The sequence below is a fragment of the Rhinolophus hipposideros genome (genome assembly GCF_964194185.1).
Source record: "Rhinolophus hipposideros genome assembly, chromosome: 14".
NCBI lineage: Eukaryota > Metazoa > Chordata > Mammalia > Chiroptera > Rhinolophidae > Rhinolophus > Rhinolophus hipposideros.
In genome coordinates, this window is record NC_138060.1 from 28,645,891 (window position 1) to 28,670,392 (window position 24,502).

Sequence of the window (24,502 nt, forward strand, 5' to 3'; positions counted from 1 at the left end):
CTGAAGAGGGGAGATAAGTATTTTCTAGAAAATAGTAGCCTTTAGTCATTGTCAAAAGTAAACAGTTTAAATCAAGAAGATAAACACCACTGGGAATCAGAACTGAGAACTTAGACTAACAAATGGAAAGCTAGTCAACTCTGTGTACAAGATCGATGATTCTACATAAAAGCTGCCAGATATTAATAGTAAATCCAGATCCTACCATGTAAATTTTACCTGGGTCTAGAATTCCAAGTATCAGGCTACTGGGTACAGATTCTGGTATATGTGCTTCTGGACACGTGGGTATGCACACACGTATGTGCTTATGTGTATGTCTGGCGGGGACTGTGTGCATGCATTTACAGCTGTAGGTTTGTATGTGTGTTTCTGTGTGTCCTGGTGGAAGACACTACTTACTACGAGAAGAAAAGACTAATATTTATCAAGTAGTTGGATGCTCCAAGACAATGCTAAACATGTTCTCAAATATCTCATTTGCTCTTACCTTGTAAGGTAAGTATTACTGTTCCTTTTTATAAATTAAAAAAGAAATTCAGTTACATATCTGATAAGGTGATTTGACAGAAATCAAACTCCAAAGCTTAGTCTTCCCATTCCACTCTGTCTTTCTGAATACAGCAGTGCTGAGAGGAATAGACAGCTGTTCCTTTCTGAAATGGTCCTGAAGAGATCCTGCAGGCCCATGTCCATTCATACGATAAATTAAGTACAGGGATAAGAGCCAACAGGGATCCCAGTGGGACTGGATTAAAACCCAAGAAAAACTGCAAAGGGCCAGGGTCTTGGATGAGATGACCCTAAGACAAAGATTATTTGGCATGGGAGGAAAGCTAAATCATAACAATAGCTACCTTTTACTGAATAAGTTAATACATACACTACACACAGCAGATATTTTTTAGGGACTTTACATTACTTAATCTTCACAATAACACCTTCCAATTGGTTTTTGTTGTTGTTTTTAATACAGAAATTGAGGGTGGAAGGAAATTGAGGTGGAAGGATCTTACCAAGAGTAAGGCACAACGTGAACAAGTTCTGGAGGTGGAAACAAAAGGAATTCCTTCAAGGAGGCAGTGAGCAGTACAAACTGACTAAAGCAAAAGGGAGCTGAAAGGGAAACAGAAGAATTAAGATTGTAAAGGAAGTGTGAAATCAAACAGAACCTGAAATGTCAAGGTAAGGAGTTTTAACTTTATTCAGCAGGCAACAAGGGTCACTAAACGTTTCTATGTCGTGAGAACTATGCCTTAGGAAAACTACTCTGATGGTCAAAGGGCCTAAACTAAGGTAACGAAATGGGAGGAAAAGAAAAATGTAAGAGATACTACAGAGATAGAATAATTTTGCCTGAGTGACTCAGGATACGATGTTCTAATAAAAAGAATCAACCTAAACATAGGGTTGGTACTTAAGATGAGGAAAAGATATAAAAACATGCAAACTTTATCATTTAAATTCACACACACACACACACACATGAATGGACTGAAGAAGAATGAAGCAAATGTACACTTAAAATATACCATGTTTCCCCCAAAATAAGACTGGGTATTATATTAATTTTTGCTCCAAAAGACGCATTAGGGTGTATTTTCAGGGGGTGGGGGGTATTATTTTTTCATGTACAACAATCTACATTTATTCAAATACAGTTATGTCATCTTCTTCTGGAACATCGTCATAACGTATTAAATGCATTCGTCTGGCTGATGATTTTAACTGGGGCTTATTTTTGGGGTAGGTCTTATTTTCGGGGAAACACGGTAATAGTCTTGGTGTTGACAAAACTAGAGTAAAATTAAATGCTGTTATGCCATGTAATCATACATAAATAAGACAATCCTATATAATACTAACATAAGGTCTTTCAAATTTTCTTATAAAGTTTAATTTTTGCAGTAAGATAAAAGGGGCACATCATTCTGAAAACATGCGGTATTAATATAGTATCACAAGTTAAATGAATTCATTTTGGAGACAAGAGACTGGAGTTTCAATACAAGCTTTGTACTTGATCACCTGTATGTCTTTAGTCTCAACCTGCTGCATAAAAAGAGGTACTAACGCTTCAGGATTGCTGTGACTATTAACTGAGGTAAAGCACTTACCACAATGCCTAGAACAGAGGAAGCACTCAGTAAACAGTAACTAGCAGTGCCCTTCCTTGGTCAGAGATTCTGAAAATGTTAGCATCTGTACACAATTCCTTCTCCCCAAGCCATTAGGTCCTGACCAAAGATAATCAGTAATTTAACATTTGGATACACCAGAGAAGATCACTTACTTTTAAAAAATGAGATTCTTATTTCAGAAGTAATAGATTTCTATTCTGGGAAATAGATGGAAAAACACCTGGCCTTTTTATTTCTATACCTCAGGCTCCACATCTCTAACGTGAGGGGTTTAAACTGTTTTAGAGGACACAAATTGGGGGTCAGCCAGCCAGAGATTTATTTTGTTTGGCCTGCCAAGCATTAAAAAAAAATATAGCCGAAATCTAGAAACTGGGAGAGTTACTAATAAATAGGTACATTATTTCTTGTTTCTCTTCAATAATCAAAGACCTGGCACCATGGTTCTGAATAGAAACTGCAGGTACCCCTTACTAAATCATAACCATCCCTACCTGGATTTACCTCATTATGCCCGGTCTCTGTAGACTGGAGTTTGCAATCCCTTCACTAGTTAATCTTCTTGGTTCCCCACAGGTTCAAAATTCTGACACAACATTTAAAAAGCACATGGTAACAATGATTTCAAATGTGTTTAGACATTGCTACCTATTCCAGTTCAATCTAATGAACAGTACAAGAACTAGGTATAGATTTATATTAAATGAATTGTTCATCAAAACAAACTATGTGAGTATATTTTACCAAGTATTCACTACCGCTGACGTTATAATCCACACTTAACTGAGCGCAGCGAGCCAGGCGGTGTGTACTAAATCATTTAACCTTTTCACAACCACTTTGTAAGATTAGAAAAACTACTATTCCCAATTTATCGAAGAGGAGGCTGAGGCTCAGAGAGGTTAGGTGATTACTAGAAAAGCAGCAGAAAACCATGCTTTCAACATGCTATATTATCATTTATCAATCAATTTCTATATAGCTAATATAATAAACATACTGTCTAGGATAAAGATATCTTACACAAGACGAAAACTCTCTTTTGTTCATTTATCTTTATAGTTTTCAATGGAGTAAGGAGGAGAACTACCATAATCACACACGACTTTCCTAAGAGTCTTATATTCACCCTCGACAGAGTATGTCAGATTACCCAAGGTGCATGGTGGCGAAAAAAAAAAAAAAGGGGGTGAGGGGCTAAGAACCACTGAAGAGAAAAAAGTTATGTAGCTGCTAGTCACTTCCCTCCTTCCTTGTCACCTTGAAAGCGCCAATGAAAAGTTATATGTTTATGATATTATTCAGGCAGAGAAAGAGAAATGGTACCACTAGGCATAAAGAGGGTTTTCCAACACACAAATTAATGTGAACAGATAACTGGGGTGTCAAGCAATTTTTCTCACTTCCACTAAATGATAAATTAGCTTTAAAAAATATAAGCTGAGATTCTAGAATCCCATGCAACTGTTACCTAAAAAAAAAAAAAAATCAACAGATTACATAATTCCTCTCAGAAATCTGGTTCTGCCTCAGAATAGGCAGTATGCTATTAACCTGGAACCTACCTGGTTTAAGGAACCTACCTGGTTCCTTAAAGAAAAAGGGAATAATAAAGTTTCACTAACACTGCACTCCTACTCCATCCTGGAAATAGGGATGTGCAATCATCAAGGTGCCTAAAAACAAGGTCACACCACTGAGCACGCACTTGAGTGATCAAAGGACTCCAGGAATCCAGCATAATTCTTGAAGTTTAGGTGGTTAGCCTAAACTCAGTGAGCAAAGAACGGTTTTGTGGCTATAAAATCTGAACAATAAACATAATTCTTGACAAGGCATAAAATCAAGGTTAAAGCATAAATTCCACAGCAACTCCTCAAAAGTGTCCTATTAGGTAAGATGCAACTCCTCAGTGGGAAAGTCGATAGGACATAATTAGGGGCCAGTTGTTTTACCCAAGTCATGTGCATGATAATTATCTTAGCTATCTGTATTACTATCGTATTAATCACCTTGGAGTGAAGCTCAATACAGAACAAGAAGTTAGGAAACTACTCTACATGAAAAAGCAAGTTTCACAAGGTATTGCCAGGAAGCGTCCATGGGTTATAGAGGTACGTCGTCGCCAAGATGCAGGCAGGATCTTCCTGTGGTTTGCCTTGCCCACTTCCGGTGTCAGTTTTGAAAGTGTGCTGATCCCTGAGCTTCCTACAGCCCCCTTCTCAAGCAGCAAACCAAACTGAAACACATATGGCAGGCGTCTCTCCTAGGGTAGGCCAGTGGTTCCTACAGTTACATAAAGCTTAGTAAGGCTCCTAAGCTGACCAGGAGAGACCAGTGAAGCAAGCAAACTAAAGGCCAAAAGCCAGACTGTGGCAGAACTAAGGGCTATAGGGCCAGGTCATGTATGGAATACGGCTGCTATTTCTGGTAACGGCACCCAGAGACCCAAAATGGGACTCATTATGATCTAGTGCTTTTCAAAAAAAAAAAGTGGCACCTGGACATAAAGAAGTTGCACCCCATACACATGCATGTAGAGGGTGTGTGTGTGTTTGTGTTTTCTAGAAGAACCATTCACAAGCACACACTCACATGAACGTAGATAAACAGAAGAGTAACATTTTTTTGTGACCCCCCCCAAAACAATACTAAAGATATAGCATTCCAACATTCTAATTTTACTGAGTATCTATTACGTTAGACCACAACCAATTTAGGGATAATTACTAACTTTTTGACAACAGAAATGTACTCATCAGCTCTTTCCTTTATATCATCCGTTAGGCAACTTGCTAGAGAAAAAGATATGGACTTTGGTAACTTAAAGACCTTTTTTAAACCCTGGACAAATAACTTTTCTATCTGCTTCTTCACTAAAAGAGGAATAACAACCTCCTTCATGAAATTGGGTTATATAAAACAATTTGCAAAATAGCCTAACACAGTACCTAGAAAAGAGTAAATCAATACTCAATAAATGTAGTTCATTTCCCCCTATCCTAAGAAATTTTTATATAAAATTGTCCAAACTCAAAATTAAGAGATTCTGCACCACTCACACACGTTATTTTTTAAAGGATCAAAATTATTATTTTTACTACATTCCTCTGAAACAAAACATTCCATTATTTTAGTCAACTTTTTAAATACAAATAGTGAAAACAGGCAAAGCATAGGAAATAAACAGTTACCCAAAAACTTGACAGAAAAGTTGGCTTTATTTCTATGTGCACTCGAAATGTTACCAAGCCTAACATTTAGTTGCCCTTATTTCTGTAGATAGGATAGTCTTCAACAGTAGAGCAAGAGAGATGAATTAGTATCAAATTCATTTACACAAATGTCATTTTTTATAACACAGCTAATACATGAATACTCTATAGAAAAATAAGCCAGTACAAGTAAGGCTACTCCCCTTCGTTCATCACTGTGGTAACCAATGTAGATCTTTTAAAACTTCTTCCTGTGCATTTTCCCATATACATGTAGAAAAGATAAAACACATATGTACCACACATATCACTTTAACAACTTGCTGTTTTTTCACTCAATAATCATCTTGAAGTTCTTTCCTTTCATATTACAGATACACCTCATTCTTTTTAGCTGCTTTAGAATATGTATCTGAAAATATCATTTAGCCATTTTACTAGTGATAGACACTTAACTTGTCTCTAATCGTTTTGTTTTACCAACAAGGCAACATTAAACATCTTTGTATATGCCTCTTCTGCAACTGGACAAATTTTTCTATAGGGCAGATATGTAGAAATAGAAATGCATAGGGTATATACATTTAAATTTTTAACAGATACTGTCAAAATGCTCTCCAACATTGCTTTACCAATTTAACAGTAAAGAAAGTAGCTTTTCCCTAAACCGTCACAAAATACTGAAATTAACAAGCTTTTCTGTTTTCACAAACTGATGACTTTTTAAAATTTGTATCTCCGATTGATTTTTGTTAAATCTTACCAGTATTTTCCTACGTTTATTAGCCTTTCGTATCTCCTTTTCTGTAAAATGCTTATTCACATTCTTTATTTTTCTAATGGCCTTTTCCTTTTTCATATTTGTATGAACTTTTTATATATTCTGGACACTGACAAATAGAGGCAGCACAGCCTAGGTGAACAGGAACAGGATGGACTCTAGAGCCAGTCTGCCCAATGACGGGTCCACCACTCACCAACTGTCTGATCTCCGTCAACTGAGTTAGTTTAGCTATTCTGTGCGTCAGTTTCCTCACCTGTCATAATAACTGTACTTACAGTTACCGTGAGGATTAAATTAATTAATATGCTTAAAGTGTTTTAACACACTGCCTGGCACAGAATAAGTGCTATATATGTGTTTCCTTTTTGTCTGTAGGATTTGTTGCAAAATCTTCTCCCAAACTATTATTTCTCTTTTAACTTCTGTTTATAAGTTGTCACTTACCTTTCCTCAAACAGTTCTTTCTCCAGCTCTATTCTAATATCAGAAATTATGTAAGACGAGATCGACCACTGACTGCTGTCACTGGATCTCACAATCAACTTCTCAGGAATAAATGCAAGCATCAGCCAAAGCATTTAAATTAAAAAATATATATATTTCCGCTAAAAAAATTAGCTACCTTCTTTACTGAATAAAGCATACCCACAAATCAGTAAGAAAACTGATACTCTAGTAGAAAAAAGGAAAAACGAAATAAACAGATAAGTTCATCCAAAAAACAGGAAATAAAAATTGCTCTTAAAAATATGAAGAGATCCTTGACCTCATTTAGAAGAAGTGCAAAACTACAAAGTAAACGTTTCCTTTCATCTTACAGACCAGTAAAGATCAAGAAGTTTTAAAATACACACTATGTAGGTGTAAAGATATAGGCATTCATACATTGCTGGTAGGAGCATAAATTGCTATAGTTTCTATGAAAAGCAATTTGGCATTGTCCTTCCAAAGTGAAAATATATATACCATTCAATTCATCAATTTAACATCTAGAAATTTAGCCTACTAATACATACATGCACTCATATTAAAAATGACATCCCTACAAAGTTATTACAGTAATGTTTGTAATAGCAAAGAATGGGAACAACCTACATGAACATCAACAGGGGACTGGTTAAATAAATAGTGGTATATCCAGATGATGGAATATTATGCAGCTGTTACAAATAAGGCAGCTCTCTATATATATATTATGGATATGAAAAATCTTCAAACTATTGTTGTTAAGTATAAAAAAGCAATATGCGATGTGTATATTTTGCTATAATTTGTAAGCTGATGAGAGAGACATTAATACTCTACATTTGTGTTTGTAAATATCTAAATAATCTTTTGCAAGCATACACAAAAAACTGGTATGCTTGCTTCTGGAGTGGGAATGGCTAGGGGACAACAGAAAGAAGAAAACTTACTTTTCAAGGTATTCCTATTTTTCTGTTTTGAATGTTATAGCAAGTATTTGTATCACCGAATCAAATAAATAAATCTTCTGAAAAATAATCAAACACATTAAAACTTCCCTGTGATCACACCAAACTTTCTATGGTCGCTTCTAAATGGTCACGCACAGCAGGTTGCTATCATTCAGGTAGTTTGTGGCTAGTCTGTTCAACTTGCAAACGAAGAAGTTCACTATCCTGGCTGTCCATCATCACCCTTTGATGAACACTTTAAACCTACAGATGCCAGGTACCATCCCAGAAATTATGATTCCGTGGGCATTAGAATTTTTTAAGTTCACAGGTGGCACTGATGGGCAGTCAGGACTGAAAACAGCGGGGTTTGAGCAGGACACAAACAGGGAAGCACCCACGCCCAGTCTCCACGTGGGTCACAACCACAGTCTCATCACTACTCCTGACCACTTCACAAAGTTATTAAAATGAAACTGATGAGTGTTTGTAGATGGCACAATGAAAACCTATCACTACTGGATATGTCACTAGATAGGCAGTGCAATCTTCTCATATTAAATGAGGCACGTTTGCAACACTAGTACTAATGAATTCATCCTAAGTAGCATTTTAGAAAGAACTTTGATACCACTCGTGGACTAGTGGCCAACAGGCCATTAACTGTGTGACACCTGGACTGTCTGAGTGTCAGTCAACTCCTTCGTTTGTAAAATGAGAGGACAGAAAAAGTATGTTCTCTACCTTCCAGCTCTGAACTTCTATAATTCTCTACGAATACGGGTATCTGAAAGCAACTGTTGCTTAGTATATACTTCAGGATAAAACAGTAAGGAACTGTTTCACCCCATTCACAGCTTAGACCCAATTCACAGTCCCGTGGGCTAATGTCCTATCACTCAGATATGTATAATGTACTGCTAAATAAATGAATTAACATACAGAGAAAAAAAACTTTAGAATTCAAATAATCTGATCTAATAAATCTTAGATATTTTTAAAACAGCGCATCTTACGCACAATAGGTATACTAAATACATTTAAGCGTTAAAGTACCACGTACTGTCGTAAACCGGATGGTTCAAATTTAAAAGCAAAAATCAAACAGTGCTAAAAGGGATGTTAAAGACCACATCCAAACCTCTCATTTTACAAGTGAGAAAATAGGGGCTCAGCAAAGTTAAAGAATTTTTCCAAAGTCCTTCTGTCATTAATAGTATTCTTAGAACCAAGCTCTTAGTAACAAATGTGTCAATTATTATTCATTGATATTTGCATGTGTATTGCCATACAACCTTATTAAGGTATATTATTTTAGCTAGGGATTTTTTTTTATACAACTAAAGATATATGATAGAAATTTCTTAATATAGTTACAAAAGTTGCATTAATCGATGACTATACAACAAAACTTAGCAGCTCTCAAAAGAGCACAGAACTTCCTTAGTAGATAAAACGTAATCTGGTATTATTGTCAAATAATTTCATAAAGCACTTTAACAAGGAAATAGGATTAGCATCTATGATTAAAGGATAATGATAGTTTTATTTCAGCTACATTTATTTCACAGGCTCTTAGAGGCTATTCAAAGAGTTCTAAGTTCAAAAAGAAAAAAATAACTCTATGAACTCATTGAGGTTTACCTCCTGTCTTCCTTAGAGCAAATGATTAGCAGACTGCTCTGAGAACTTTTACAAAGAACCTTTTCTCTCATTTCTATCCATCTGAAAGTTGGATTCTTCCTCCATCCTAAATAACTCATCATCTCATTTCAAATTTCTGACAATAATGAATTCTTAGCATGAACAAAACCTTTTTTAACCTTTCCCTCTATTAATTTATTAAACAACTTATCTCATTTCAAATATCTGATAATAATGAATTCTTAGCATAATTGAACTTTTAAATCTCTCCCTCTCAATTCTATTTTGTGGTCAATAAAATGTTTTGATTTATACATTATCAAAAAATTCAAACCTGCCATGACAAATAAGAACATTTAGTGTGTAAGGTGTGATTATGAGATTTTTTTTTTCCAAGCTAAAGACCAAGTATTAATAATATTCATGGAATACATACAGTCAGGTAACAATAGTCAAATCCCCTAATAATAAGCAATCGAAGCATTTAGAAAAATGTAATCCTTTTCCTAATGAGGCAATTTATGCAACAGTTCAAACCTTAGCTCAGTTGGCACTGTGATTTTCAAAGGGATGATCTTCCTGCCACAGATCCATGTAGTTTTATTTTAATACCATCTCTTCTAGTTTGTTCAGCAATAAAATGTACAAAACAGTTTCATATCTTGTATCTCAAATCCTCCTCAGAATAACACAGTGAGAGGTATGGCATTTTCTAAAGGCCAGGTCTGTTCTAGGCACCATGCTGACACTAGGATAGCTAAACAAGAAAAAAATGAACAAGAATGAATTCTACCTTGGAAGAGCACACAGTCTAACAGGGGAAATAAATGAATTTTATGAAATGTACTATATAATAAGGAAATGGACAAGGAATTGTGATTTCCCAGAAGTACAAAGGCCTAACACCTTCTCCCCAGGGATGGGGGTTGGTGGTGTCCCAAAGAAGGCTTTGGTCAGGAGATTGCATGGAGCAGGGTTTTGAAGGATGAGGAGGAGTTCTCTAACTTAAACATGGGGCAGAAGAAAGGAGAAAGACACACCCAGGCAGAGGGAACAATATACATGATGAAGCATTATTCCCATTTTAAAGATGAGGAAGATAAGCTCAAAGGTAAGTGAGCGACCTAAAGTCACCACACGAATAATAAACAATGTATGAAACAGAACACAGGTCTTCTGATTTTAATCAGCTTTGTACACCAGAAAATGCCGGTATATGTTGGACAAGAACATCAAATAAAGATTAGTTTTTATCTCCTACTTTACTCCTTCCTAAGAGATGGTCCATGTCTGACCCAGCTCCTGGAGGGAGGGAAAGAAATGATCAGAGAAGAGGATTTATTTAATCCTCGAATCAATCCTGTGAGATAGATGATTTTACTATCCCCATTTTACATATGAGAACACAGAGTCACACAGAAGTTAACTCAAGTTGGAAATTAAGTGAAGATTCAAATCTAGGTGACTAACCTGACGAAGAAGCATGTGAACTCAAGCACACCCCACAGATCCTACTTTGCCAAATAGCCCTGGGTCATTCTGTATCTGAAGGTTATCAGGGAGACCGAGTAAGTTCTGGGATGTGTCAGGGTCCCAGACCTCACACTGTACTACAGATCTCAACATTCACCCAAATCCTCAGATTTGGCTCCCTTTCCAACCTGGTCTCCCTGAGCAGGTAAACCCGTACATGAGGTGGTGTGGGCTCTTTCAGCACCATTTTACAATCTGATTTAATTAGACAAGAACAAGCTTAACAAAAAGCAGTAAACAAAAAGGAGAACATCACAAAACAACAGCATGAAGCCTAAAAGTAAAAAGGAGAAAGCCCCAATCCCCCTCTTTTGTTTCTGTTTAGAGTTTTTGTTGTGTGTGTGTGTGTGTGTGTGTGTGTAGAGCATGCAAAGTGTTTCAGCTGCCCTAGTATACCTGCCACTCACTGCACAGACCAAAGGATGGTGTCTGGAGTAACCCTTAATTTCCTTTATCAAGGGTTCATATGACAACTGTAGGATATCCAACAACCAAACCTGCCTGTTGAGTATGATGGAAGCAGACCACTTGGAACTGCCATAGTTTCCTAGGGCACTAAAATGACCTCAGGGAATCGGAGATCAGCATGTAAGACAAATTATCAGCAGCCCTGGATTTGTTAATGTCAGTTGATTGTTTGAAACTGACCACAAAATAGTTTTTCAATCTGTCACCCTGGTAATTCACCTTGTGAAGTATATGGGAATAAATACTGGAATGAAACCCCTAAAGAAGGTTGTGGACCATTACCTCTAGAACTTGAAAGATATAGAAATCAATCCAGCCTCACTGTTTTGCTGATATGATTTGGAGTTGAAGGGTCTTAGCCCAGTCTAGGAAAAAAGATGTTACCTTTCAGGCTCCCTTTCAGCCCGATGGATCTCGAATTCTCCAGATCAGAGACTCAGTCAGCAGTGTGGAATCTGCCAGCACATCTCCAGGCTAGTGGGCACTATCAGCCTTCCCCTTTCTCACCTCCCCGCCCCCAGAGGTCTCCCAGTATGGTAAAAGGAAAGCTGACACGATTACCCCCACCTCCAAGCTGCTTAATATCTTCAGTGTCAGAACCATCCTCATCCCATTTCTGTGACTTTAGCACCTGCTAATGACTCCTCCAGCCCCCCAGCCCCCACCATGCAAAACCCATATGTCAGTTTCAGGAAAACAGAAAACAGCATCTCTTCAAGGGTTCTGAAGGTCAACCAATTTTGGATTACACCGGCTAAAAGGAGAGCAGATGGAGACAGAGGTGGAGAGAAGTTCTGTATATAAGTATCCTAATACATTTTTTCTGTGAAGCAGCCACTCCAATGACCTGAGCTATAAGCTGAGCAATTCAAAAAGCAAGAAACTGACTGAGATAACAGATGCAATATTTCCACTATGGTTAAAGTGGTAATATCACTCTCAGCAACTGGATGATCAATCTCCAAGTCTGAGCAGTGGGATTGCTCTAACCCACGGAAACAAAGTTGTGGGTTTCTTTTTAAATTTGTGGGCCCAAGGTTCACGCACAGTAATATCTCTTACTGTGATATCTCTGCCATGAACAGGTGAAAGTGCAGGGCAGCTAAACAGCCCAACCCCAACTCTCAATTCCAAAACATGTGTATGCGTAATTCCATGGTATAATCTGCAGCTATGTAAATCAGTGAGGCTCCAGTGGGCAATTCCTAGCATCAAGTAACACTAAAATGTAAAGTCGTAAAAATTTGGAAAATTTTTGGAAAAATTTTTGGGAAAAAATTTGGAAAATCAAGGGGGAAACTCTGGCCCATTCACAGTTTTCCCAAATATCAAATTAGAAATATACAAATACTAAATATAAGATGTAATCTGAATTCTGAAAAGACTTTAATACCCTAGAAAGTAACTTTAATGTTGGAATTTAGATAGAGACAAGATTTACCTCTCTGGTGTAATTTTCCAGATTTTAAGAACTGCACTCTCTTAAGAGCCCCAGGAAAAACACATAACATGTCTGATTTTGAGGTTTCATAAAATCCCAAATACTTGAAAGTGGGGTGGGGGCAACTTGAAAAGAGGAATGTGGGAGAATCCAAGATCAGTGAATAACATCCTCTATTCGGAAAGAGGAAAATTTTACATCCTGCGTAAGACAGAGCATTGTTAGCCATTTTAATACAGTTCGACTGTCGGCAAAGTAAAAAGCATGTACTCCTCATAACTAAGGGTTATTTCCATGAAACATGAAGCACGTTTCCAGTCTGAGGATACTGAATAAAGAAAACAAAACCAATGTGTGACAAAAGCAAAGAGAAGTTTCATTGATGTTATCTCCCAAATAGCAAAAAAAGAAGTGTTTCCTCTGAATCAATTACTGTGAAAAAACTGGCAGTCTGACGCCAAAAGGTCATTCCCCCCCCCCCCAAAATAAATGTCCAAACGACTGAACTCAAATGGTCTGTCTACCTACAGTAACGCTCAGGGCCTCCAAGCAAATATTTTGTATCAAGTCAACCAGTGTGGCTCGCTCACAAAAGTAACAATTAAGTGCACGAGAAGGAAATGAATTAAGTGGGTTAAGTGCTGGCGGGATGACTGTTTTGAGACCTGCTCACAGGAAGCCACTACATCCTGCCTGAATTCGCCGTCAGTCACGCTGTCTCTCGATTCAAGTCACCGCCGCCGCGAGTCGGGGCGAGGCCAGGTGTCCGGCCCCGGGCCCCTCCCGAACACGCTGCGCGGCGGCCGCCGGAGTCCCGGGGAGCTGCTCCCCCCGCATCGGGGAGCGTTTCCCAGCCTGGCCGCGGCGCGGGAGCCCAGAGCAGGCAGCCCCCGCCCCCTGGGGCCCGCGCCGCCGCCCCGCCCTCCTCCTCCTCCGGCCGCGCCTCCCGGTAATTACCGCTCCCACCTCGGGGCAGCTCCCGGGCGCCCGCAGCCGCCGGAGGCCCGCGCCTGACGGCGGCCGGAAGCACCTGGCGCCCCCCGCCCGCGCCCCCGGGCCGAGCCCCTCACGCTGGCGCTGCCCAGGCGCCGTCCTCCCGGGCCAACGCCCCCGCGCCCCCGGCCCCCGGACCCGGGCAGCCCCAGCCCGCGCCGCCCCGTCCAGGCGACGCCTCCCCCAACACACCCCCCTGCCAGCCTCGCCCGCGCCGGGCGTCCCCGCACGTCGCGCCGGGCCCCCGACCAGCTCCGGCTCCCGCCCCGGCCCCCGCACGGCCCAGCGAGCCCCGCGCGGCTCGGGGCCGCCACCCCCGGCCGCCCGCCGCCCCCTCCGCCCGCGGCCGCCGCCGCCGCCGCTGGGTGGGTCCCGTCGGCCCGGACCCCGCTTACAGATCTTGCCCCGCAGACTCTGCAGCACTCGGACCTCGCGATGGTCCTCGTCCCCAGCCTCAGGCTCTGCCGTCGCAGTCGCCGCCGGCGCCTCGGAAGAAGCCGCCGCAGCAGCAGGCGCCGCCGCCGCCATGGTGCCGCCCGGCCCGTGCCGCAGCCCCGCCGCCTGCGTCGCCCGGCGAGGCGGAGCCCAGCGGCGGCCTAGGCGAGGGCGCCCCGCGCCCGGCCCCGCCCCCGGCCCCGCCCCCGGCCCCGCCCCCGGCCCCGCCCCCGGCCCCGCCCCCGGCCCCGCCCCCGGCCCCGCGGCCTCGCCCCGCCCCGGCCCCGCCCCCGGCCCCGCGGCCTCGCCCCGCCCCGCCCCGCCGCGGCCCCGCCTCCGCCGCACCCTGCAGGCGCCGCCCTCCTGTCCCGAAGTTGGGCCGCAACCCTTGCGGGAACCGAACGCCCGGCTTTCCTACTCTTTGCCCCACAAAAGCCCGGGCGCCAGCCACGTGACGCTCCAAGTCGTGGCTCTGAGCAGCCTTCAAACACCACTTCGAGAAAACCCCGGCCCTCCCGAGATCCCCAAACCCTCCTGGGAATTAGGCTCCCCGCAGCAGAGGACTTCCACGTGTCCTAACGCTCAAGGGAACTCCCTGTGGAATAGGATGGAATTTGACAGTTGGGTGGACTTCAAAACTCCCGTGTTCAAAAGGATCCCAGAGGTGTATTAGCGACTCCCCCCCAATAATAGCCATATGTCTGCCTACCCCCAAGATACACACAACCACACACAAATCCTTACTTTGAAGTAAGAACACTGCTCTGCAAAAGCTGGTTCGAAAAAGGAGCCTAGTCCCCAGTTACAACCTGAATGCAGTGCCTGACACCCACAGAGAAATTCTTAAGTCTTGACCACCACTGTGTATTTCGGAAACAAAGAGCAAAGGAGGGTGGTGGAATCTCCACCCCCACCACCGCAAGTGGGCTTGTTAAAAGTTAATTGATACGAGGAAATTCGTCAATTTTTGACTTATTGTTAGCTTTATTTCAAGGGAGCTCTTTACAGTGAGTAAACTGCATGAATAATACCCTGGTATGTGATGAGGAAGATGATTTCCTGGTCTTGAGGTTGTTCACTGCACTGCCTTAAGAAGGAAGAAACTGTGACTTACTAGGGCAGGGTGGTTGTTTTCCAAGGGCAACAATAGGAATCAGTCTGTCACAAACATTTTTGTATGGTCAGACTTGGTGATAGCCTCAGAAACTACACAACTGTCAAGGTGAAGAGAGCCCCAGCCCTCCAGCAGCAGCTCATTCTATGGGGAGACACAGAAAACAGAGGCACTGGGGAAAAAGAACTAAGATGAGGAAACTGGGGAGTCAGGGGAGGCCGTCCTGGGAAATGCACTGGGAGGTGAATTAAAGACAAGCCAAGAGAGGCAGAAATGTGCCAAGAAGTACAAGCCGCTTGTGCAAAGGCTGCACAGCCAGAGAGAATACCCTTAGTCGGTGTCTGTTGCTGAGGAGTGACACTTCCAGTTCTCGGTGTGTTGCAGGTGATCTCTACGTGATTTTTACACGTCGCAGAAAGTGAACCTACCTCCTCTTATGTGGATGTTTTGCTGTCGTTTCAAACAATAAGTACAAAATTTGATGTCCTATCTTCCTTTCCAAGTCTGAGTTCAAAGCCATAGAAATGCTGTTAACTGACTTTTTAAAATCCCTTGTTCACCATACTGTTTGCGGTTGCCACATCCTTCTTACTGCTGAAATCTCTCCCTTCCTTCCTTTCCATTCCTTGCCATTGTCCTTGTTAAAATTGTCCTCATTTGAATAGTATCAACTTGTTGTAGTTTTTTTTTTTGGTTTGTTTGTTTGTTTTAAAGGACATGAGCTTATGAGTCAGACTTGGGTTGGAGCCTAATTCTGCCACTTTTACATGTGCGACATTTGGGCAAGCTACTCACCCTTTCTTAACCTTTTTACCAGTAAAATGAGAATGCTATATTTACTCTTCCTTCTTCAAAGGGTTATTATCAGGATTAAATAATTATCAAGAGTATGTGTGTGAAGCAACCAGTGGAATACTGGGCACGTAGTGGGATTAACTCGGGAAACTCATGCTCTTGACTGGAACTCTTATAATAGGTCTCCCGTCCCTCTCATTCCTCCTACACACCACTTAAATTAATCTTCCTAAAGCAAAAATTGGAGTTTGTCATTTGCTAAAAAAAAAAAAAAAAACAAAAAAAAACACCATCAATGGCTTCATTCATCCCTTCAGCCAGCAAGCAAGCTACACTACAGGTCAGGAAGAGTTCTAGAAACGACGAAAGAATAAAATTCAAATTCCTCAGGCAAGTGTCCAGTGTTGGGACTGGACCCAACTTACCTAACTCCTCTTATCTCCGGCCACACTGAGTCACTTTTCCCACCAGTCTGACTCTGTTAGGAGTGACATTCTTTCTACAGGGCCAAATGGTGCTTCATTCACCTCTCTCTTTCTCCCCTAGACGAAAGGTTGTTTTTGTTTGTTTGTTTGTTTGTTTTTTGACAGAGGTTGTTATTTGTACCTTTTTGTGGCATTGGTCACAGGTATTATGTACCTGTATACTTGTTTATCTCTTCTCCTAGATTCGTGTTTTTAACTCCCTCCATAAACATCTGTTGAACGAATGAATTGAATCATGTTAGTTCACTTACTTCCTCCGTGCTGCAGACTTGAAGTTTCCTTGTTTCAAAAATTCTGATCTGTATTTATTATTCATTATCATACCTTTCCAAATGATTAAAATAGGAATAGAAAACTTTAATAACATCCTACAATTTGAAATTAAAAGCTGGTTTTTAAAGCTTTGTTTCCTGCCTGAAAATGTCAATATCTGTACCAGATTCTCCTAAGTTACCTTCTTTTTCACTAGCTTAACCTTAAGTCCGTAACTCTATTAAGATTAAATTGTTACTAAACGTATGAAAACAATTTTACATGAAGTGACACTCCACCTTTTTTTTTTTTTTTAACTCCAGGCAGTCTTCCTATTGCAAATTTCAGAATTGTCATACTGTTTCACTAAAACCCAGAAACTCCAAATTTCCTTCATCCAAAATCATTCTTAATCACTCTAACTCTGAATAAGCACTTAAGGACATTAATATTCTTTAACTGGTACTGGCCTGCTATGCAAAGATCTTTAGCAGAGTCAATGTTTCCTTAACATAAAATATTTGGGAAATAAAGTTTAATAAAGACCAATAAGATTTACAGTAAAATTACAAGAAGGCTGTTGTTACATCTCTTTCCCTTTATTGCCCTTGCATTGTGTTTTAAATTCATCTACAGTTCCTCTCATTTCTTCATGATGTTTAGTAACTGGAACAATATTGCATCACGCACAACTTGCAGTTCACTTCCTTCCTCAAATTATTAATGAATGTGTTTAAAGCCTATCACTCCTATCTCTACCTTCTCTGTTCTGATGAGCAACCATTCATTACTACGTCTTTTCCTATTTCTTCACCAGTTTTTAACCCATTCAGTCATTTTCACCCATAAACTGGCTTGCTTCATGGTGGCTGAGGGAGGAAAACCGCATTGCCTCTTAACATGTCCTCCAGCTAGAAACTAATTCTGGAACTTGTCAGTTATACAGCATTGTTTTGAATCAGCACCCACCAACCTATAACATGTCAAGTGAGGGATTATCTCCTGGTCCTGAGTTATTTACTACCTTCTTTCTGGTGAGTCAGGAAAGAGAAAGGTGCTTGCTTTTTAATATTTACACAGAGATCATTTTCATAGGTATATTCATGTATACTGTATATGCATGAGGCAGAAATATTTTTGCTCTACTAGTGGGAAGACAAGTTCTTTTGGTCAATGATGAGTTGATTTCCCCAATCATCTCATCAGTGTACCATTTGTATATTAAGCATTACGCACTCAGTTACATTGTACAAATAGTCTCTAAACCATTCAGCATTTTTCTTTTTGAAAAAGCTGGAGTGGTAGAAGGTGAGAACTTACATATTCAAAATATTTTTGCAGTACCTCAAGATCAAATCTGGCCATAACAAGGATGTGTCTAAAAATATGGACAAGTTTTTATCCTAAAGCCTCCAGCTCCTCCATTAAAAATATTTTCAAATTTGCTCACGTCCCAGAGGAGGACACCAACGGCCTGAATGTTGAAGCGTGGAACAGTCTATGCCCTTAGGCAAATCTGACCTCAGTAGTTTCTCAGCTTCCCTCCTTTTGAACTTGATGGCATATCCACTCCACTTCCACTGTACTTTTCTTGTCATTTCAGACTGAAAAAGCAATGAGTCTGAAAAGAAAGCTGGAAAGTTGGGCCATCGTGCACTAGTTTTATCTGCTACTCTGTACTCAAGGAATTTCTCTACTTGTCTGGGCAGATGTGTCCATTCATCATAAACCCTGGAGACATGTTCCATCCAGTTGGCGAGAACCAGGCCAGAGGACCTGAGGCCATGACCCAGCTGATTTTCATGTTCTGAAGACATAACTAAGGTCTCCTGAGGCTAAGAACCTTGTCACTCATCTGGTTGGCACACATTTGAGTTTGTGCCTGCAGCAGTCAGGGAAGGAGGTTGGGGCTGGAGACCCATCTGGTTGTACTCATGGTATGTTGGAGATCAACGTGTCGCTTCTCAGCTCCTTCCCCGGTGCCGTGGGAGGACAGTGGAAGGTGTTTGGGTAGGTGATGCTCTTTCAAACTTTAGGAAGGAAAAAGGAGACTTGTGTGGAACTAGAAAGCAACTGGCTAGAGAGCTGGCCAAAAGCCCCCTCTTTCAGCAAAGCTCAGGATAGGGAAAACATCAATACCAAGGGAGTGTCAACATGGGGAACTTCTCTAAAAGATATCTCTACCTTCTGGCAGAGCACAGGAACTAACAGTGCCATGTTTGGAGTGCTGACTCTGCGTCAGACTCTTCGCGTGGACCCATACGGGTTGATACTATTGTTTTTGCTGTTGCTGTTATTCCCATTTTATAGATGATGTCTCTGGGCACTGAGGGGTGAAAAGACTTCCAGGTCAGATAGGAAATAGAATATCTGGGATGGGCATCGATGCAGCCTGTCTGCAGGGCACATTCCCAATCTTGCCACTCCAGTGCCATCCTAGGAAGAGCCATCTCCCACTGGGCAGTTTTCCTAGTGATGAGGGTTTGGAAGCTCAATGCTTAGGGTCAGTCACTCGATGGTGAGAGCAACTTCTGAGCAGCTTCCATGGTATTTTGGAGGTGAAAAAGCTGGTAGGGGGTTTAGCCCTAAAGCAGCGAAGCTGGCTCCAGAACAGGACCATAGGAGAATCTTAGGTGAGATGAGAAGGGTACAGATGGCTCCTGGAGACAAAAAGGTGCCCAGAAGGAAGGGGCTGGAGGAGCCGGGCAGCACTGAGGAGGAGGAGACGCCAGCAATTCCTGTACCAACTATTTTATTGCATAAGCAGAATTCTGTGGGTACAATACAATTTTGTTTTCCCCTCCATGTCCTTTTCTCCCTTCTCTGGGACTAAACTTCTCTCCCGCCTGGGTGAAGTCTCATAAAGGCTCTACTACTTGTTCAGTCACTTTTAGTTACAAAAAGTCTCATGTCAGTAATGTGTCTAGTTCAGAATAACAATCAAAACTTCTCATTTCAAACTTAAAGCATCTCCTTTGCCTGATTCAGACCTGCTTCGGGCAGGGAGATTTACAGGGGGAGGGAGGATGAGACTGAATTCTTGCCCTTAACCTGGGCTCCTTGTGCACTTGCCAAGGTGGCAGACTCCAAGTTCAAGGTCTGGCCAAATCAGTTTCTGGTGAGAGCTCTCTTCCTGGCTTTCAGATGGCGACTTCTCTCCATGTCCTCACATGGACTTTCTTTGATGAATTCCTGTGGAGAGAGAGCACGAGCTCTCTGGCATCTCTTCTTATAAGGACACAAATCCTATTGGATCAGGGCCCCTCCCTTACGATCTTTAACCTTAGTTAGTTACTTCCTTAAAGGCCCCGTCTCCTTAAAGCCACACTGGGGACTCGGTCTTCAACATATGAATTTGGGAGGACAGACTTTCAGTCCATAACAAGCTCCCATAATACGTACCTATGGCACACATTGCCAATCAATCACAGCTCTTCTTTCTACTGAATTTTAATGAGCCTCAGAACATCGTGTCCAGTCTTCTCAAGGTCAACGTCTCTCCTGAAGATGGAATGCATACATGACTCAGTTTCTCCTAGGGAGTGAGAGCCATGAGAGACTTTAATTCAAAGGAGAGAAATATGAGGAAGAAGAAGACATTGCTGATGAAGATAGCAAGGCATAGCCCTGAGGTAGCAGTGGTAGAGGCCCCGGCCACTGTATCCTGTGCAAACTACAGTACTGTGTGTGTAGACCAGATGTGTGACTTGGGTGTTGATCTTGGATGAAAAGCTTTTCCACTTGACTCTGACTCTCCAAGAGACTCTTAGTTACCCAGTACACTTAATGCATTTGTTTCTGGCTTAAACTAGGGAAGGTTCTGTTGTTTCAACAACAGCTACAGCTGATACATTCTTGGACTTCATGGGCTGATATGTCCGGCTCCTTGTAGTTCCCTAAATGTGCCAGATGGTTCCGTGCAGACCTGCTGTACTTCAACGGCTTCCTTGTCCCAGAATCCCTCCCCCATGTCCCCTGTCAGACCACTTAGGAGGCTTTCGGCTGCAAGTTAACAGAAAAACTGTCAGAAAATGGCTTAAGAAATTAGTTTATTTTGCCCATAAAAACAGAAGTCCTTATGGACCCTCGAAAAAATAAAATTAGAATTACTACATGATCCAGCAATGCCACTCCTGGGTATATACCCCAAATAATTGAAAGCACAGTCTCAAAGAGATTTTTACACCAATGTTCATAGCAGCACTATTCACAATAGTTAATCCAAGTGTCCATTGACAGATGAACGTCTGCGAGCAAGATGTGGCATAGCCATATGATGGAATATTATTCAGCCTTATAAAGGAAGGTAGTTCTCACATATCATATAGCATGGCTAAACCTTGAGGATATTATGCTAAGTGAAATAAGTCAGTCCCAAGGACAAATATGTATGATTCCACTTGTCAACCAATGGTCATTAGCATCAATTTGAAACTAACAGGAATCCCCAATTTGGGATTTGATGAAGAAAGAAACTTTATTCCGTGCAAACAGCTCAAATGTGATACAGCACAACTATGAAGAGAGCATCGCTGTGGAATGGCTCAATGGTGTTACAGCTCAATTACGAATCAGCATGGCTGCAAGGTGGTCCTGGGGCCAGGCCCCTCTCCAGCGAAACAGCTCTGCTCTGCTCTGTCCTTCTTTGCTCTTCTCAGCTCTGGTCCTGTGACATGTCCGTTGTTACTTCAGATTCAGTGTTTCAGTTCCATTCTTCAGTGGAAAGGTAAAGTGTGGACCCTGACCCACAGGAGAACTGACTTATATAGACAGAAGTCTTCACCCCTGGTCTCTGATTGATCTGTTCTCATGCAAATAAGAACTCCAAATCCTCTCAGTCTGATTGGCTCAAAAGGCACTGTCTTTATTGGTTAGAATGGAGCTACTCTGGTCAGTGAAATGCTTATGGGACTATAACTGCTTGGCTCCAATTGGATGAGGAAAGCTTCAGTCCTATTGGTTGAAATACTATTCCAGGAACTCCTTTATAAGGGTTGGGTCAGGTGGCAGGAGCACAGTGCAGGCAAGCAGCTTACTGCAGTATTCTCACTGAGTGTAGTTTGCATGAGAGGTGCCTGTGTAGCAATGACTGCTAGGGCCGTGTTTTGTGGTTTTTTTGCTTTTTTTGGCTTGTTTGTTTTTGTTTGTTTTAATTTGAGCCCAGTTGGCCACCAGGCACCCTTCTTAGTAAGTATCTTCTTTCTCAGAGTCCACACACTTATGTGCAGTCCCTAGAGTAGTCAAAATCCTAGAGACAGAAAGTAGAATGGTGGTTGCCAGGGGCTCAGGGAAGAGTGGAATGGGGAGTTATTGTTCAATGGGTACAGGGTTTCAGTTTTGCAAGATGAAAGGAGTTCTGGAAATGGATGGTGGTAATGGTTGCACAACAATACGAATGCACTTAACTGAATTATACATTTAAAAATGGCTAACATGATCAATTTTATGTTACGTATATTTTGCCACAATAAAAGAATTAGCAAAAAAAAGTGTCCTTAATACACAGCCCCAGGGATGATGAATTCATCAATTCAACGATGGCAGTGTTCTGGGTTATTTTCTGTACAGTTTTCTCTGCTTTGGCCTCATGGTCACAAGATGACTGCTATAGCTCTAAACATCTCAACATCCAATGGCAGCAAGGAGCATTTTCTCCTTTTATTTATTTATTTTTTTTTAATCAGGGAGGAAATCCCTTCCCAGATAGCTTTTTCTGGAAGTCACACCCCTCTCCCAGTGCTCCTTCCCACCCTGACCCTAAATCTCACTCATAGTCATGATAAGTGTCTTAGCCCGATCAATAGTCCCTGAATCTAGAGATGGACTTTCCTTCCAAAAGTGCATTGTTGCCTGTGACCTGATTGCTGAACCAACCAATATTCTCTTGTGAAAGAAAGGGGACCGCTAGCCGTACAGTAGACAGCAAACTCTGTCCACCATACCAACATACCTACTTATATTTCAATAATAAACGCAACTGCAAATATTTCAATATATGTAATGCCTGAGATTCACCTCCTGCTTTGCCCCATAGAATTGGCCTCTTCTTCTTTTATGCCAATATAGTACCTGATATATACATTCACCATAATGCTCATAACACATGTACCATTCCAATTTGTTGGCCTAGATGTAAGATTCTAAAAGACTGGACACTATTTTGTCTTTTCCTCTCTAGTGCCTAGAAAACATAAGGAAGAACATAGTTCTTACTAAATGTTTGATGAATGGTGAATGAATAAATGAAAATGAATGAGTAAATGAATGAGAAGACCTGCTCAGAGAAGCTGCTAATAAATGAACTCGGCATTCTGAATTTAAAACCCACAAGGGAAACCAGAGCAGACCACATAACCATGTTGGGCTGAGTCTGGGCTTTGCAGAAAGCTTAGGTGCAGAGAAAAGGCAACGCCTGAGAAGTTAGATGAGGAAGGAGAAAGGGAAGGAGGCAGGGCCTGGGGTTTGCAATCCTCCCCCTTGGCAGCGGTTGGGTATGTCACAAGCAGCTCATTTTGGCAGAGACACCAAGGAGAGCAGAAACTCATTGGTCATGAACTGTCGTCTAGCAGTGGGTAGATCTAAATATCTTCCATTTGTTGTGGGTTGTTGTGAAAGTTGGAAAAACTGATTTCAAAGTGGCCAGTTGTTCTCACACTTGTTATGATGATCAAATCTCCAGGCAGGCAGCCATATGAGCCTGTGGCTACACATGAAATCCTGCTAACATCATTAACCCCCAATTTTTTTTATCTTGCCCCCACTTTCCACTTGTGTGAATAATTCAATCTCTCCCCAAGTGTTTATTTCCAAGAGCGCCCAAGTGGTCAGTTAGATTCACCATCGACAGTGTGGAGGTAACTGGGTTTGTTATGATCTTGCTTTCCTGCTCTTCCTGATCTGGCTTCCCTTTGTCACTGTGTCTACTCAGGAAGTAGCTTGAGGGACTCTCACCCCTTTATGGTGCCTGCTGTGAGGCCACCAAGGCCTAAGCCAAGAACATGGTCCCTCAGAGCCCACAGAACTTCTAGGTGTCAGCAAAGCTGCTGAGAAAGGCCACTGCCCCAATTCTAGGCACCCACGTATGACTGATCATGTTCAGAATCTCTCAGAAAATCAACTCTCAGCTCAGGTTCCCATCTTTTTCCTCAACAGGCCTCCAATTAGTCAGAGATGCCAGGCTGGAAGCTGGAGCGTTTTTTATATTACGGTTAACTCAACAGACACTTCACATCTCTTTCTCCCTTTCTGCCTGCACTACAGAGGACAGTAACGCTAAACATTGCTTTTCCAGCCTCCCTGACAGCTAGAGTTAGTTATATGACCCAATGAGAAAGGAGAGGAGTCCCCTTTCGGCTTCCAGAAGGCTGTTGCTCTTCCTGGTAGGAGTAACAGACGAGGCCACCACCACACCTTCTCGCTGTGGCCCCTTGTCTTTTTCCTTCATGGAACATGGATACAATGTCTGAAAATGCAACAGCTGTCTGTCACAATGACAAAAAGTCCAAGAGAACTCCTGTCCCGACATCTTTAAGCCTCTGCACCAGCTTTGGATGGCTTTCCTCCAGCCTTCTTGTTACGAGAGAGAAAAAGAGATGCGTAGGTGTTTAAGCTACCATTTGTCAGTTATTAAAGCCCAAACTATGATCCTGGCTGTTACAAGTTTGATTTTTGCACATTATGTGCCAGACTAGAAAACCATCTTTTAGGGTGACCGGTTAGCTCAGTTGGTTAGAGCATGGTGCTCTTAACAACAAGGTTGACGGTTCGATCCCCACATGGTCCTCTTT

The 24,502-nt window shown here is 41.7% G+C and overlaps 1 protein-coding gene across 4 annotated transcripts in view; it reads right to left on the reverse strand.

Annotated features, from left to right (window-relative positions):
• RASA2 (RAS p21 protein activator 2) overlaps window positions 1-14,208 on the reverse strand; it is a gene marked incomplete at its 3' end in the record, with an annotated part of 103,629 nt that extends 89,421 nt beyond the window's left edge. For all 4 annotated transcript variants that reach the window (XM_081072573.1, XM_081072572.1, XM_081072575.1 and 1 more), the window contains exon 1: window positions 14,030-14,208. In XM_081072573.1, coding sequence (XP_080928699.1) covers window positions 14,030-14,162 — 133 coding nt within the window. In that variant the 5' untranslated portion in view covers window positions 14,163-14,208. The remainder of the gene's footprint in view (window positions 1-14,029) is intronic.
• Between the last annotated feature and the right edge of the window lie 10,294 nt (window positions 14,209-24,502).